At 47.6% G+C, this 15,577-nt stretch overlaps 1 protein-coding gene across 5 annotated transcripts in view; it reads left to right on the forward strand.

Annotated features, from left to right (window-relative positions):
- The window catches only part of LOC129811447 (protein quaking-A), a 125,353-nt gene that overhangs the window by 31,029 nt on the left and 78,747 nt on the right, over positions 1–15,577 (forward strand). For all 5 annotated transcript variants that reach the window (XM_055862748.1, XM_055862751.1, XM_055862750.1 and 2 more), the window contains exon 2: positions 10,937–11,079. In XM_055862748.1, coding sequence (XP_055718723.1) covers positions 10,937–11,079 — 143 coding nt within the window. The remainder of the gene's footprint in view (positions 1–10,936; positions 11,080–15,577) is intronic.

A 15,577-nucleotide genomic window follows, 5' to 3' on the forward strand; every position in this document is an offset into this window, starting at 1 on the left:
TTCTCTATAGGCCTATGTGGTCCATGCTGGCCCCTTTCTCTATAGGCCTATGTGGTCCATGCTGCCCCCTTTCTCTATAGGCCTATGTGGTCCATGCTGCACCATTGACTGATCAGACAGCTAACGTTCTACACAGCCTCCTCCAGCTCCTCCTAAAAAGAGATGAGTTTCTTCACCCTCCTTTCAGGCTCAATATACCATCTGAAAGGAAGGCAGCCAGACGTAGACTGACAGTCCTTGTCTGAACCTGGGCTCCTTACATACTGTCATTGTTGTGCGCCGACAAAATACTGCCAAGGACTTGATTTAGGACTACTTCTAGTCTGTCTCAACTTTAGCTTTCGGTTGACCAGTTGTGTGTTGTCCTGCTCAGGGGAAGTGTTGACAACAGAGTCAGGAGGTTATGTAGGCCGAGTTATTGATGTCCTGGTCAAGCAGGATATTAGTCTGTATGCTGTCATTCTAAACTAGCCCTCTCTTATCCTAATGCCGTTAAACCTCTCTCTCACTTGTTTGTTCTTAGACCTTTTAACATTAGTTTCCTCTTAACAGTGGAAATGTATCTAGCCTTCACCGTAGCTCAAGAAGGCCAGTCTGCTCTGAGACCTGGGAGTGTGACATTTTCTTGGAACTGTGAACGAGAGAAGAAAAGTGCAGAAACCCGAAGGCGGAGTGAGAGCTGAGGCCTAGGGTGTTTTGGAAGCAGTGAAGAGTCTCACGTCACACGCTGTCAGGAGTCTCCTGTGTGTCTGTGTGTTCTCTCCATCACTGTGACTGTCTTCCTCCCACCACTCAAGTCGACAGTGTTATTTAGTTCCCATCATATCAGGAGTCGAGAGCAGACCGCTGATATCCCCTACTGTGTGTTAGGCACTAGACAGACTGGGGGGGTAGGCAGACCGTGGGGGGGTGTAGGTTAGGCAGAATCTGAGTGGGGAGACCGTGTGGGTGAAGGAGGGAGAGAGACTGTGTGGGTGAAGGAGGGAGAGAGACTGTGTGGGTGAAGGAGGGAGAGAGACTGTGTGGGTGAAGGAGGGAGAGAGACCGCGTGGGTGAAGGAGGGAGAGAGACTGTGTGGGTGAAGGAGGGAGAGAGACCCTGTGGGTGAAGGAGGGAGAGAGACCGTGTGGGTGAAGGAGGGAGAGAGACCGCGTGGGTGAAGGAGGGAGAGAGACTGTGTGGGTGAAGGAGGGAGAGAGACCGTGTGGGTGAAGGAGGGAGAGAGACCGTGTGGGTGAAGGAGGGAGAGAGACCGTGTGGGTGAAGGAGGGAGAGAGACCGTGTGGGTGAAGGAGGGAGAGAGACCGCGTGGGTGAAGGAGGGAGAGAGACTGTGTGGGTGAAGGAGGGAGAGAGACCGCGTGGGTGAAGGAGGGAGAGAGACCGCGTGGGTGAAGGAGGGAGAGAGACCGCGTGGGTGAAGGAGGGAGAGAGACCGCGTGGGTGAAGGAGGGAGAGAGACCGTGTGGGTGAAGGAGGGAGAGAGACTTATTACTACCTGATATAATCTTACACAGGCAGTCAGTAGTTTCTGATGGCACCGTTCTAGCTAGTGTGGGCGTGCCTCTGTGTGTGGGTGTTAAACAGTACTGGAGAAACGTGTAACATCACAGTTCTTCGAGTAGCTACCCTCTGTTACTGCCAGCTCTTTTCCTTTCTCTTCCATTCCGACTAAATGTTCCTCTCACAATCTCCTCTGCCGTTTGACTAGACACACGTCTCCAGGTTGGACTAAGACAAATAATTTAATCGACATCGCCCAGGCAGGGGATAATTTTAGATGAGCCCTGCGTTTGAGAAAAGTCCTGGCGTGAGGATTTTGGCGACGACTAAATTGGATGTTGTCAGATGGCGCACATCTTGGGCTGGAGGCCCACCTCTTATTTCAATGTGACATTTTTCCAGGAAATTAAAAGAGAACGTTCCTGCCAGAGTAGAGGGAGGAATGTTACAATTTGTGTTGGGTGGGTTGCCTGTTGCTAAGACTTTGAAACCTGTTGCCTGGCCCTCCTACAAATCCCTTACCTTTTTAAGCACTTCACCACCACGCTGGTCCCCAGCCCAAGACCGTCCCCCCCTGGTCCCCATGGTACCCAGCCACGGACCGCCCCCCCTGGTCCCCAGCCACGGTCCGCCCCCCCCCCTGGTCCCCAGCCACGGACCGCCCCCCCCCCCTGGTCCCCAGCCACGGACCGTCCCCAGCCACGGTTCACCCCCCCCCCCCCCCCCCGGTCCCCAGCCACGGACCGTCCCCAGCCACGGTCCCCCCCCCCCCTGGTCCCCAGCCACGGACCGTCCCCCCCTGGTCCCCAGCCACGGACCGTCCCCAGCCACGGTTCACCCCCCCCCCCCCCCCCCCCCTGGTCCCCAGCCACGGACCGTTCCCAGCCACGGTCCCCCCCCCCCCCTGGTCCCCAGCCACGGTCCCCCCCCCCCCCTGGTCCCCAGCCACGGACCGTCCCCCCCTGGTCCCCAGCCCAAGACCGGTCCCCAGCCACGGACCGGTCCCCAGCCACGGTCCGCCCCCGCCCGGTCCCCAGCCACGGTCCGCCCCCCCCGGTCCCCAGCCACGGACCGTCCCCCCCTGGTCCCCAGCCACGGTCCGCCCCCCCCTGGTCCCCAGCCACGGTCCGCCCCCCCCCTGGTCCCCAGCCACGGTCCGCCCCCCCCCTGGTCCCCAGCCACGGTCCGTCCGGTCTCAACCCAATGCCGTGTTGAATAGGTCACAATGTAGCAAAATAGTTTGCAACAGAAAATATACAATTTAGGGTTTCTTATTGGATAGATTCAGATAGGCCCCTCCTTGATTGTCAGGTTTGTTCCATTTGGTTCCAAATGAACACGACCCAGATGTTCTGATCTATAGGGGCCCAATACATTACACCATATATACAGTACGAGTCAAAAATTTAGACACCTACTCACTCAAGGGTTTTTCTTTGTTACTATTTTCAACATTGTAGAATAATAGTGGAGATATCAAAACTATGAAATAACACATGGAATCATGTAATAACCAAAAAAGTGTTAAACAAATCTAAATATATATTTAGATTCTTCAAAGTAGCCACCCTTTACCTTGATGACAGCTTTGCACATTCTTGACATTCTCTCAACCAGCTTCACCTGGAATACTTTTCCAACAGTCTTGAAGGAGGTCCCACATATGCTGAGCACTTCTAAATAAAGCACAGTGTCACCAGGAAAGCACTCCCACACATCACACCATCTCCTCCATGCTTCACAGTGGGAACTACACATGTGGAGATCATCCGTTTACCTACTCTGCGTCTTCCAAAAACATTGCGGTTGGAACCAAAAATCTCAAATTTGGACTCATCAGACCAAAGGACAGATTTCCACTGGTCTGTCAATTGTTCTTGTTTCTTGGCCCAAGCAAGTCTCTTCTTATTGGTGTCCTTTAGTAGTGGTTTCTTTTCAGCAATTTGACCATGAAGGCCTGATTCACAGTCTCCTCTGATCTGTTGATGTGTCTGTTACTTGAACTCAATTAAGTATTTATTTGGGCTGCAATCTGAGGTGCAGTTAACTCTAATGAAATCCTCTGCAGCAGAGGTAACTCTGGGTCTTCCTTTCCTGTGGTGGTCCTCGTGAGAGCCAGTTTCATCATAGTGCTTGATGGTTTTTGCAACTGCCCTTGAAGAAACTTTCAAAGCTCTTAAAATGTTCCACGTTGGCTAAGGGGCGATATGACCAAAATATATCACATGGTGTTTCTCAAATTGTTGACGGTATTTTGTTTTTGATTTAATAAAAGTTCTACATTTGCTTTGAGTAATGCGTGACCCTAGTGTGGCAACACATACATATTCTAAATGATTTCAATGGGTCTTTCTCCATTTTGATTGTTTTATACTGTTCAATTCAACTTCGACCTACAATCATTTCCTGCATTTCTGTCAATTTCTGCATTTCCTGCACTCATTTGAGATCATTTCCACACTGCCACAATATGGGCAAAAATACTAGGCCTTATTTTTAACCAAATGTTGTGATTTAGATCAGAACACTTGGGTGAACTTTTGGAATCATGGAAATAGAATGTTTATTCTAATTCTATAGTTAGAATATAAATAATGGTGGGCACTTTGAATACAGTGTTTGACATGACAACGAATAAATGCCATGGACCAGTTATCGTGACAGAGTAGGAACCCAAGTGATGTTTAGTGTTTCCTAGGGGACCTCATAATCTTTGTCTACATTAAATCTTTATTCATATAGCCAACATATTCCTGCTTCGCCTCTTCCTCTTTGATTTAGAAGATACTGTTGCACAAACAACATGCTGATTTAGGCGTCCACCAGTACTGGTATCAGGCTGTATTAGCTAGCTACGTTTGCTCTGACTCAGTACTTTTATTAGCTAGCCAGCTAACTCGTGATTAGCATAAGTGGCTAACACGATTTCGCTCAACTTGCTAAGAAAATACAAACTAAAACTAAATTTCTGCAGATGTAAGAAACACTAACTAATATTGTAATTATAGAACGCTTGTGGATTAATATTAAGATCAAAGTGGAAACAACATCGTCATCAACATTGTTGCATGTACTGCATTGACCCTGTAGACTGAATGCAAGTGTCTCGTTCTCAAGCAATAACAAATGTGCTCCTTGAGTGACGGGCCTGTATGGAGAGAGAGAGCGGAGAGGGATGACTCAAGTAGCGGCGTAAACTATAAAAATGGACGTTACACAAGGCGTATCACATTTAACAAACAAAACATTCAAATACCGTTAGAAGGTAACGTAAGAACCCAAACCAGTCCATAAATACTGGTGTGTGTGTGTGTATAGTAAATTACGGTATACTGCCCAGCCCTAACATTGACTGACCTTCATGTCTTACAGTAATGATGGACTTTCGTTTCTCGTTGCTTATTTGAGCTGTTCTTGCCATAATATGGACTTGGTCTTTTACCAAATAGGGCTGTCTTTTGTAAATCACCCATACATACCATGTCACAACACAACTGATTGACTTAAGAAGGAAATCAATTCCACAAATTAAGCTTAACAAGGCGTACTTGTTAATTGAAAGGCATTCCAGGTGACTACCTCATGAAACTGGTTGAGAGAATGCCAAGTGTGCAAAGCTGGCAAGGCAAAGTGTGGCTACTTTGAAGAATCTCAAATATAAAATATATTTTTGTTACTACATGATTCCAAATACTGTGTTATTTCATAGTTTTGATGTCTTCACTATTATTCTACAATGTAGAAAATAGTAAAATAAAGAAACTCTTGAATGAGTAGGTGTCCAAACTTGACTGGTACTGTGTGTATTATATGTATACTGAATCCCTTCCTCAATCCAACAAATCGGGGAGACAATTGGACAGTTCAACTAAGGCCAGGCCAACGATGAATTGTTCAACATTGAACTGCTGATTTGATTTGTCCTGACCTAAGTAGCTGTGTCCTCCTTTCAGGGAGGGACCTAGCCACTGAGCAGTCCCGCAACCCCCCCATTAATATATCGACAGATGAATAGATTTTTCACAAAGTCATGCTAATGGGGAGGAGTGATGTGATCTCAGCGGTCTGACCTGGGCCGGCACACTCTGTGACCCATGGAGGAAGGACGTTTATGTTGTAATGGAAGGTTGGGTTAGGTGTGTGTGTGTGTGTGTGTGTGTACCCAGCCCCACCCTGTGCATCCCCCATATGCTTCCCACTGTAGAGATTCTACCCAGCTGCATGCCAGATGTACCTAACCACATTTGATTGTGTAAGTGTGTGTGTTAAACCTCATCGATTTAAAACCTGTCAATCCCTTGTCGGGGTAAAAATTCAAACATAAAAAAATAGAAGTTGGTGCACTCGTCTGTGGTTTTTGGTGTTGGAGGTTAGTTATGCTGTAGAGGTGATTTCCCTCCCCTGTCATTCGGGGTCAGGTATTGACATGGATTATTCTCATGCTGAGGCTTAAATAGAAGCCCTGCCTTTTTGAGGCCCACCCCAGATAGGTTACCTTCCACCCCTCTCCTTCAGATGACCTCTGTTCCCTCAGCCTTTAGGGGATGAGACGGAGCACGGACCGGCTCTGAAGGATTTTACTGTCTGGTGTGAGTCATCCCATCTAATATTAAATACATAAAAAAACTAAGGACATGGAACACTACCATGCACACACCATCACTGATAAAAGGTCAGCTCATTGCAATTGTGGAGTAATACAAATACCTTGGGCTAGTCATTGACAAGCTGTCCTGGGATCAGTGTACTGTTGCTATTTAAGAAAGACTAACGGACTGTATTTCCTATGGACGCTGTACTTTTTAATGTTGATCTAACCATCATGGTTCTCTATTATAAATCATTCATTGAGAGCATTCTGTCCTACTGCTTGACCTGCTGGTTTGGGAATATCAGGGTTGCACAGAAAAATAGGTGGGACAAGATAGTCAGGACATTATGGAGCAGCAACAGTAAGAACTATCATCTCTCTACCTGGGCAGAGCCCTCCATCTCTACCTGGGCAGAACCCTCCATCTCTCTACCTGGGCAGAGCCCTCCATCTCTCTACCTGGGCAGAGCCCTCCATCTCTCTACCTGGGCAGAGCCCTCCATCTCTCTACCTGGGCAGAGCCCTCCATCTCTCTACCTGGGCAGAGCCCTCCATCTCTCTACCTGGGCAGAGCCCTCCATCTCTCTACCTGGGCAGAACCCTCCATCTCTCTACCTGGGCAGAGCCCTCCATCTCTCTACCTGGGCAGAGCCCTCCATCTCTCTACCTGGGCAGAGCCCTCCATCTCTCTACCTGGGCAGAGCCCTCCATCTCTCTACCTGGGCAGAGCCCTCCCATCTCTCTACCTGGGCAGAGCCCTCCCATCTCTCTACCTGGGCAGAGCCCTCCCATCTCTCTACCTGGGCAGAGCCCTCCATCTCTCTACCTGGGCAGAGCCCTTCCATCTCTCTACCTGGGCAGAGCCCTCCATCTCTCTACCTGGGCAGAGCCCTCCATCTCTCTACCTGGGCAGAGCCCTCCATCTCTCTACCTGGGCAGAGCCCTCCATCTCTCTACCTGGGCAGAGCCCTCCATCTCTCTACCTGGGCAGAGCCCTCCATCTCTCTACCTGGGCAGAGCCCTCCATCTCTCTACCTGGGCAGAGCCCTCCATCTCTCTACCTGGGCAGAGCCCTCCATCTCTCTACCTGGGCAGAGCCCTCCATCTCTCTACCTGGGCAGAGCCCTCCATCTCTCTACCTGGGCAGAGCCCTTCCATCTCTCTACCTGGGCAGAGCCCTCCATCTCTCTACCTGGGCAGAGCCCTCCATCTCTCTACCTGGGCAGAGCCCTCCATCTCTCTACCTGGGCAGATCCCTCCCATCTCTCTACCTGGGCAGAGCCCTCCATCTCTCTACCTGGGCAGAGCCCTCCATCTCTCTACCTGGGCAGAGCCCTCCATCTCTCTACCTGGGCAGAGCCCTCCATCTCTCTACCTGGGCAGAGCCCTCCATCTCTCTACCTGGGCAGAGCCTTCCATCTCTCTACCTGGGCAGAGCCCTCCATCTCTCTACCCGGGCAGAGCCCTCCATCTCTCTACCTGGGCAGAGCCCTCTATCTCTCTACCCGGGCAGAGCCCTGCAGAAGGCTAATAAAATAGTGGATTACTCTTCCCATCCACTCCACCCTGAATTCCATCTCCTTCCCTCTGGACGCAGGTACAGACCCTCAAAAATAGGGCCATGTTCTCTCTTATTCTGAATGCAATTCTGCAACTTAACAATGTGTTGCACTAATTGTACTTAGCGTAAGCGCTATGAAACTGCACGTACCCTGCCTATTTGTTTCCTTTGCTATTTATTGTACATTTTTAGATTTTATCTTTTATGACTGCTGCAAGATGAATTGCCTCTGGGGACATTAACGTTTTCTGAATCAGCCTCAGCAATTGTTTGTGACGGTTCTCCCTCACCTCCATTGGTCTGAAATGAACTCTGTTCTGCTAAACCGCCTACCAAGGTGCTGTTTTGGATTTTACCTCAACATTTTATTGGGGCAATAAGGAAGGGTGGTTGGGGCCCAATGGAGGGGTGTGTGTGTGTGTGTGTCAGTCAGGGCCGGACATAGGAAGAGTGGTCATGCGGCTTTCCAATGGTTGTCCATAGAGCCCGACCGATATGGGATTTTGGGGATCTGATTTTAGAATGGAAATATTCACAAACTGATATCTGCCCCCCAAAAATTTATGGAAAAACTGTTACTCTAGTGAAAGGAGGAGAAACTGTTACTCTAGTGAAAGGAGGAGAAACTGTTACTCTAGTGAAAGGAGGAGAAACTGTTACTCTAGTGAAAGGAGGAGAAACTGTTTTTATTCCAGAAAACATGTGCCTAGGCTCTGAAGACTGAGCTGCCTCATGCTATCCAGCTGCAAAACGACAGGACACATTTTCAATGAATTGGTTTTTCGCTGTGTTTCCATCCATTTGTAGGGGCTTTAGCCACTGAATTCTGCTAGTTGTCACTTGGAAGTAAAAACATCAATCACAAAATGTGCTGCTGGCACAGCTCCGCCTCTCGCCCCAAGCGTTGCCCCAGTGAACTGTCTTTGTGTCCCTACCTCATTCAAGTTGACACTTAATGGTTAGCGTAAACGTTTAGCGTAGGGACATTCCAAGGATCCTGGATTAGCACTGATTCTCAGTGGTGTCAAGTACGCTCACCCAGCTAGCACAGTGGTTCTGGGCCCATTCCGGCTGAGAGTCGGGGCACTCGGCTGATTAGGCGGTATTACTTATGGCTAGAATGCGGGGATTGAGCTCGTGCCGATTCCGGTGAGAGTTATCTCTTAGGCTGCTTTATGTAATTAACATTTCATTATTTATTTTTTCATATGTTATCATTGTTTCCGTGATCCAAAAATATAATTAACATTTACATAATTCTTTAAGAGTCCCGTTTTTAAGTAGTATTTTTATACTTTGTGCAAGGCAATTGATAAGCATTAACTTTGGATGGAGCCTCCCGAGTGGCAAAGCGGTCTAAGACACTGAATCGCAGTGCAGACTGCATTGCTACAGATGCTTGTTTGATGCTCGTACCGACCGCGACCGGGAGACCCATGAGGCGCCGCACAATTAGTCCAGTGTCGTCCGAGTTAGGGGGGGGGGGGGGGTTGGCTGGCCCGGGATTCCCTTGTCCCATTGCGCTGTAACGACTCCTGTGGCGGGCGTGAATGCAGTCACCAGGTGTGCGGTGTTTCCTTTGGTGGATGAGTACAATTTGTATGCCTAAAATGTATAATTGTAATATTTGAAATGACTAAATCTGGTAATTTTGTATACATTTATTTACATTTGCATCGGGCCCCTTCTGGGAGAATTCTGGTAAGATTCCGTCAAAGTTGGCTGAATTCCGGTAGTCGTTTAACGACCCGATGTATTTGGGCCGATTCTGGGCTGTCATTCATTTTGATTCCGGGCCGAGTCCGACACCCGATTCCGGGCCGATTCAATCAGTTCCTGTCCCCTGGAAGAGGGCCGCTTCTGGTCCGTTTCCTCATTGCTAGCTGGGTAGTTAGCTGGCTAGCTAGCTAGCACTCGTCATGGAAATGAGTCAGGTGAAACTTGAATTTGGACCAGTCCCTGACAATGAAACCCACATCAAAATGTAGCTATGAGCGCTACTTCGTAACTTCCTATGGTTTTTATTACTGTCTCTGAAAACATTTGAATGACAGAGCTTGAGGAATACCCTTCACAAAGAGCAAATATAACACACCAGATTTCACTGGCTTCACTAAAGGGCGGTAACGTTAAAGTTACTACAGAATTTAATGTTCTTAGCATGATGCTTGCTTTACATTTAGGCATAGTGTCCTTTGTCACGACACTTGACACCCTACCATGTCACTTGACACCCTACCATGGCTAGTAACCGAAAGGTTGCAAGTTCGAATCCCTGAACTGACAAGGTAAAAATCTGTCGTTCTGCCCCTGAACAAGGCAGTTAACGCACTGTTCCTAGGCCGTCATTGAAAATAAGAATTTCTTCTTAACTGACTTTCCTAGTTAAATAAAGGTAAAATAAAATAAACACGTGACAACCTATCGTGACATTTCACGTAAACAGTATGTGGCCAGTCTGCATTTTTGGCACTATTGAGCTGGCAAGCTTCTATCTACTCGGCGCCCCCCGTTAAGTAGTAACGATTAGTAGTAGTTCTCTCCTCCGACTGGTGTAGTTGCGTTGGGAGATAGTGTCCAGTCTTGCTGTAGCGCCAAGGCAAGATAGACTTATAGCCATGTAAAGAGCGCCCTCTTCAGGACAAATAATTATATTGGGTCTTATATCTGTCCTTTTTGGTGGATTAAACACCGGTACGAATGCATCTGTAAAAGGCTATCGGTCTATTTTTAAAATATATTTTGTTATATTTGAAAGACTTGTCTCAACATGCCCCCTGGAGATCACCTTGACTACATGGCCTCGTCTGTTTTATCTGACAGGCTGATCTGAGCGGAAGGCATATCCCCCCTGAACGATTAGCTCGCTCCCTCTGTCCTATGCGCCCTCTGTCTGTCTGCTGCCCCCAACACACTATTTAACTAGACCAGCCACCATTGACCACCTCAACACACGGCTGTGGCCAGAATGAATCAGTTGGACGGGCATTTTTATTATAAAACAAATCCCACATGACCTGTTTGCACACTTAACAATTCTGTTAATGGGTGTTATGATAAAGACCATAGGCAGTTCATGAGTTTCAAGTTTGGGGAAGCTTACAGTTGATCCTACCATTTCTACCCATCTGTGCGCCATGTCACTCCGATTCCTACCATTTGCTTAGTTTTGTGTCCAGTGCCGTTGTCTTGACTTTTCCATAGCCTTTCAAGTGTTTTTTTTTGTGGGTAATTCTGCATCCAGTCCTCTAACCGTGTGTTGTCTGTGCTCGTGTGTTTCAGAGATCAACAGAGTGAGGAAAGACATGTACAACGACACAGCCAACGGACCTGTAGACAAACACCCTCTGGAATTACCCGAGGCCCTGGGGCCAATCATTCATCTGCAGGAGAAGCTCTTTGTGCCTCTAAAAGAGTACCCTGACGTAAGCCATGTCTCACACACACACACACACACACACACACACACACACACACACACACACACACACACACACACACACACACACACACACACACACACACACACACACACACACACACACACACACACACACACACACACTACATATCTGTGTAGATGTTTATATACCACATCACACACACGCGCACACAGGCTCCTTGTTACATTCAGATTTAACCCTGTCAGTTGTCTCTACCACCAAGTTCACCTTGTCCTTGCCTGTGATGACAAGGCGTCAGCGGTTTGATGGCCCTGCTCAAACAAATAGCCCATAATGTACCTAGTCAATCAGGAGCTATAGAGAGCTATCCTTGAACTCCTTTTCTCTGGTGGCTCACCCTCTCTCTCTTCCCCTCTCGGTATCCCACATGCAGAGGGGGGAGGACAGGAGGGGGGGGGGTAATGGTAGTTTATAGCCTTACATTGTCACTGAAGGCCAAAGGAGTCCTCACGCCCTCTCCCTCGGTCCCTATTTTCTCCCTACTATCCATTGTTATCACACAGAATAACATTGAAACCTACTGCACTGCACAGCATTGAAACCTGCTTCACTGCACACCATTGAAACCTGCTTCACTGCACAGCATTGAAACCTGCTTCACTGCACTGCACAGCATTGAAACCTGCTTCACTGCACTGCACAGCATTGAAACCTGCTTCACTGCACTGCACAGCATTGAAACCTGCTTCACTGCACTGCACAGCATTGAAACCTGCTTCACTGCACTGCACAGCATTGAAACCTGCTTCACTGCACATCATTGAAACCTGCTTCACTGCACAGCATTGAAACTTGCTTCACAGCATTGAAACCTGCTTCACAGCAATGCACAGCATTGAAACCTGCTTCACAGCATTGAAACCTGCTTCACAGCACTGAAACCTGCTTCACTGCACATCATTGAAACCTGCTTCACTGCACAGCATTGAAACTTGCTTCACAGCATTGAAACCTGCTTCACAGCAATGCACAGCATTGAAACCTGCTTCACAGCATTGAAACTTGCTTCACAGCATTGAAACCTGCTTCACAGCAATGCACAGCATTGAAACCTGCTTCACAGCAATGCACAGCATTGAAACCTGCTTACATTTACATTTAAGTCATTTAGCAGACGCTCTTATCCAGAGCGACTTACAAATTGGTGCATTCACCTTATGACATCCAGTGGAACAGCCACTTTACAACAGTGCATCTAAAAGCAATGCACAGCATTGAAACCTGCTTCACAGCATTGAAACCTGCTTTTCTGCACAGCATTGAAACCTGCTTCACAGCATTGAAACCTGCTTCACAGCAATGCACAGCATTGAAACCTGCTTCACAGCATTTAAAACCTGCTTCACAGCACTGAAACCTGCTTTTCTGCACAGCATTGAAACCTGCTTTGCTGCACAGCATTGAAACCTGCTTCACAGCATTGAAACCTGCTTCACAGAAATGCACAGCATTGAAACCTGCTTCACAGCATTGAAACCTGCTTCACAGCACTGAAACCTGCTTTTCTGCACAGCATTGAAACCTGCTTCACAGCATTGAAACCTGCTTCACAGCATTGAAACCTGCTTCACAGAAATGCACAGCATTGAAACCTGCTTCACAGCATTGAAACCTGCTTCACAGCACTGAAACCTGCTTTTCTGCACAGCACTGAAACCTGCTTCACAGCACTGAAACCTGCTTTTCTGCACAGCACTGAAACCTGCTTTGCTGCACAGCATTGAAACCTGCTTCACAGCATTGAAACCTGCTTCACAGAAATGCACAGCATTGAAACCTGCTTCACAGCATTGAAACCTGCTTCACAGCAATGCACAGCATTGAAACCTGCTTCACAGCATTGAAACCTGCTTCACAGCATTGACACCTGCTTCACAGCATTGAAACCTGCTTCACAGCATTGAAACCTGCTTCACAGCAATGCACAGCATTGAAACCTGCTTCACAGCATTGAAACCTGCTTCACAGCACTGCACAGCATTGAAACCTGCTTCACAGCACTGAAACCTGCTTTGCTGCACAGCACTGAAACCTGCTTTGCTGCACAGCACTGAAACCTGCTTTGCTGCACAGCACTGAAACCTGCTTTGCTGCACAGCATTGAAACCTGCTTCACAGCATTGAAACCTGCTTCACAGAAATGCACAGCATTGAAACCTGCTTCACAGCATTGAAACCTGCTTCACAGCACTGCACAGCATTGAAACCTGCTTCACTGCACAGCATTGAAACCTGCTTCACAGCAATGCACAGCATTGAAACCTGCTTCACAGCACTGAAACCTGCTTTGCTGCACAGCACTGAAACCTGCTTTGCTGCACAGAAATGAAATCAAACTTTGTCACGTGCTGAATACAACAAGTGTAGTAGACCTTACCGTAAAATGTATTGAAACCTGTTTTACTACACAGTGGCATTGAAAGCTACTTTAGCACACAGAATAGCATTGAATTCAAATTGAATGCTACAAATGTGCTCCACCAGTGGTGGTATCATTGAAGGTGAATTCTACTCTGTGGCCACCCGGCTAAATGAGTTACCTCCACAAGGAAAACAGGACGCTACCAGCTGTTTACGATTTAGTTACCCCAATGGGCGGAGGAGCAGGTGGAGAGGGAAGGGAGAGGGAAGGGAGAGGGGAGGGAGAGGGGTTTAGGAGAGGGACGGTGTTGAAAACAACCTTTCCAAAAATGCACGGGGACGTAGAAAATAGAAGGCTCTCCACTCGACTCTGAATGGCCCGTGAAAGCATCCAGAGTTGAGACTGGACATGACTGGACGGAGAGGGTTGTAGCTGTATAGAGTAAGTACACGGCAAGGACACAGAGAGGCCTGGGTAGGAGCACAGACGGACGCTGTCAATTCTATCTGTAGAGGTCAGGGGAGGTTATAGGAGGGAGTGTTTGCTTTGGGGGTTGTATCTGTAGAGGTCAGGGGAGGTTATAGGAGGGAGTGTTTGCTTTGGGGGTTGTATCTGTAGAGGTCAGGGGAGGTTATAGGAGGGAGTGTTTGCTTTGGGGGTTGTATCTGTAGAGGTCAGGGGAGGTTATAGGAGGGAGTGTTTGCTTTGGGGGTTGTATCTGTAGAGGTCAGGGGAGGTTATAGGAGGGAGTGTTTGCTTTGGGGGTTGTATCTGTAGAGATCAGGGGAGGTTATAGGAGGGAGTGTTTGCTTTGGGGGTTGGGGCCATGGTATTGATGAAGGAGAATATGTGTACACAGTGTGAGGTGTTTGGGGAGTTTTGCCGGGTGGGTGGGAAGGGCACCAGTTCCCACCAGCCCAGTCCAACTCAACCTCAGCCATGATCCCCAAGCCAGAAGACTGCTGAACAATTAATCAAAATGGCCACCGGACATTACATTGACCCCCTCCATTTGTTTTGTACACTGCTGCTACTCTCTGTTTATTATCTATGCATAGTCACTTCACCCCTAACTACATGTACAAATGACCTCTAACCTGTACCCCGCACACTGACTCGGTACCGGTACCCCCTCTATATAGCCTTGTTATTATGTTACTGTGTTACTTTTTATTATTTTTACTTTAGTTTATTTGGTAAATATTTTCTTAACCAACAGTGCAGGTCAAGAAGAGTTAAGGGCTTGTAAGTAAGCGCGTGTGACAAATTAAGTTTAATTTGATCCTGAGTTAAATTCACCAGATATATATCCAGATGTATATCTGGTGAGGGAGGGGAGGGGCATCCCCTAAGCTAGTTGACGTGGGGAGGCTGAATGACAGCTTTCCCGTTCGCACCGGAGACCCGTCTGGAATGGTGGGACGTGCTTTAAAAACACGGCCAGGCATCCTCAGCTGACCTCTAAAGTCCAATGCTTTCTCTTTCTTTCTCGTGCTCTCTCTTGCACTCTTTCTCTCTCTCTCATATGCAACACCAGTCAGGTCATTAAGGCAGTAACTTAATATAAATGTAAAAAAAGGTTAAATGGTTGAGGCTGTTTATAGAAAACCTGATTGAAACCAGAGGAAGACGAGACCAACATGAGATTTGTCTCTGCTCTAATGGAGTTGCTGCGTTGGGTTAGAGTCACTCTCTTATTAATCGGCCTTGTATGTCTGGAAAACTATGCCACTGGTAGTCAACAGAAGAGCACAGCCTGAGTCACTCTGACCTCAAACGGCAGCATAAATATTGTGTAAGTCTAATGAGTATAGCTGTCATGGCAACCTCTTAGCTTTCCTGTTGTGAGATATTCATTGTTTTGCTAATATTTCATAGAGATTTCATAGCTGCATATGTTAGCATTTTTATTTAGTTAACCCTAGCATTAGCCTAGCTGTTAGCTTAGAGAGAAGTGGGATGAAGCTGGGTTGTGTTCTGTGATGCAAGGGCCTAGCAAAGGGGGTCTAATGTTCTCTTTTAGGCCAGATGAGTTCTCCCTTCTCTGCCTAAATATTTTCTCGTACCCGAGAAAGCGAGATAAAATAATCAGTCACC

The sequence above is a fragment of the Salvelinus fontinalis genome, chromosome 15, assembly GCF_029448725.1.
Source record: "Salvelinus fontinalis isolate EN_2023a chromosome 15, ASM2944872v1, whole genome shotgun sequence".
NCBI classification, from domain to species: domain Eukaryota; kingdom Metazoa; phylum Chordata; class Actinopteri; order Salmoniformes; family Salmonidae; genus Salvelinus; species Salvelinus fontinalis.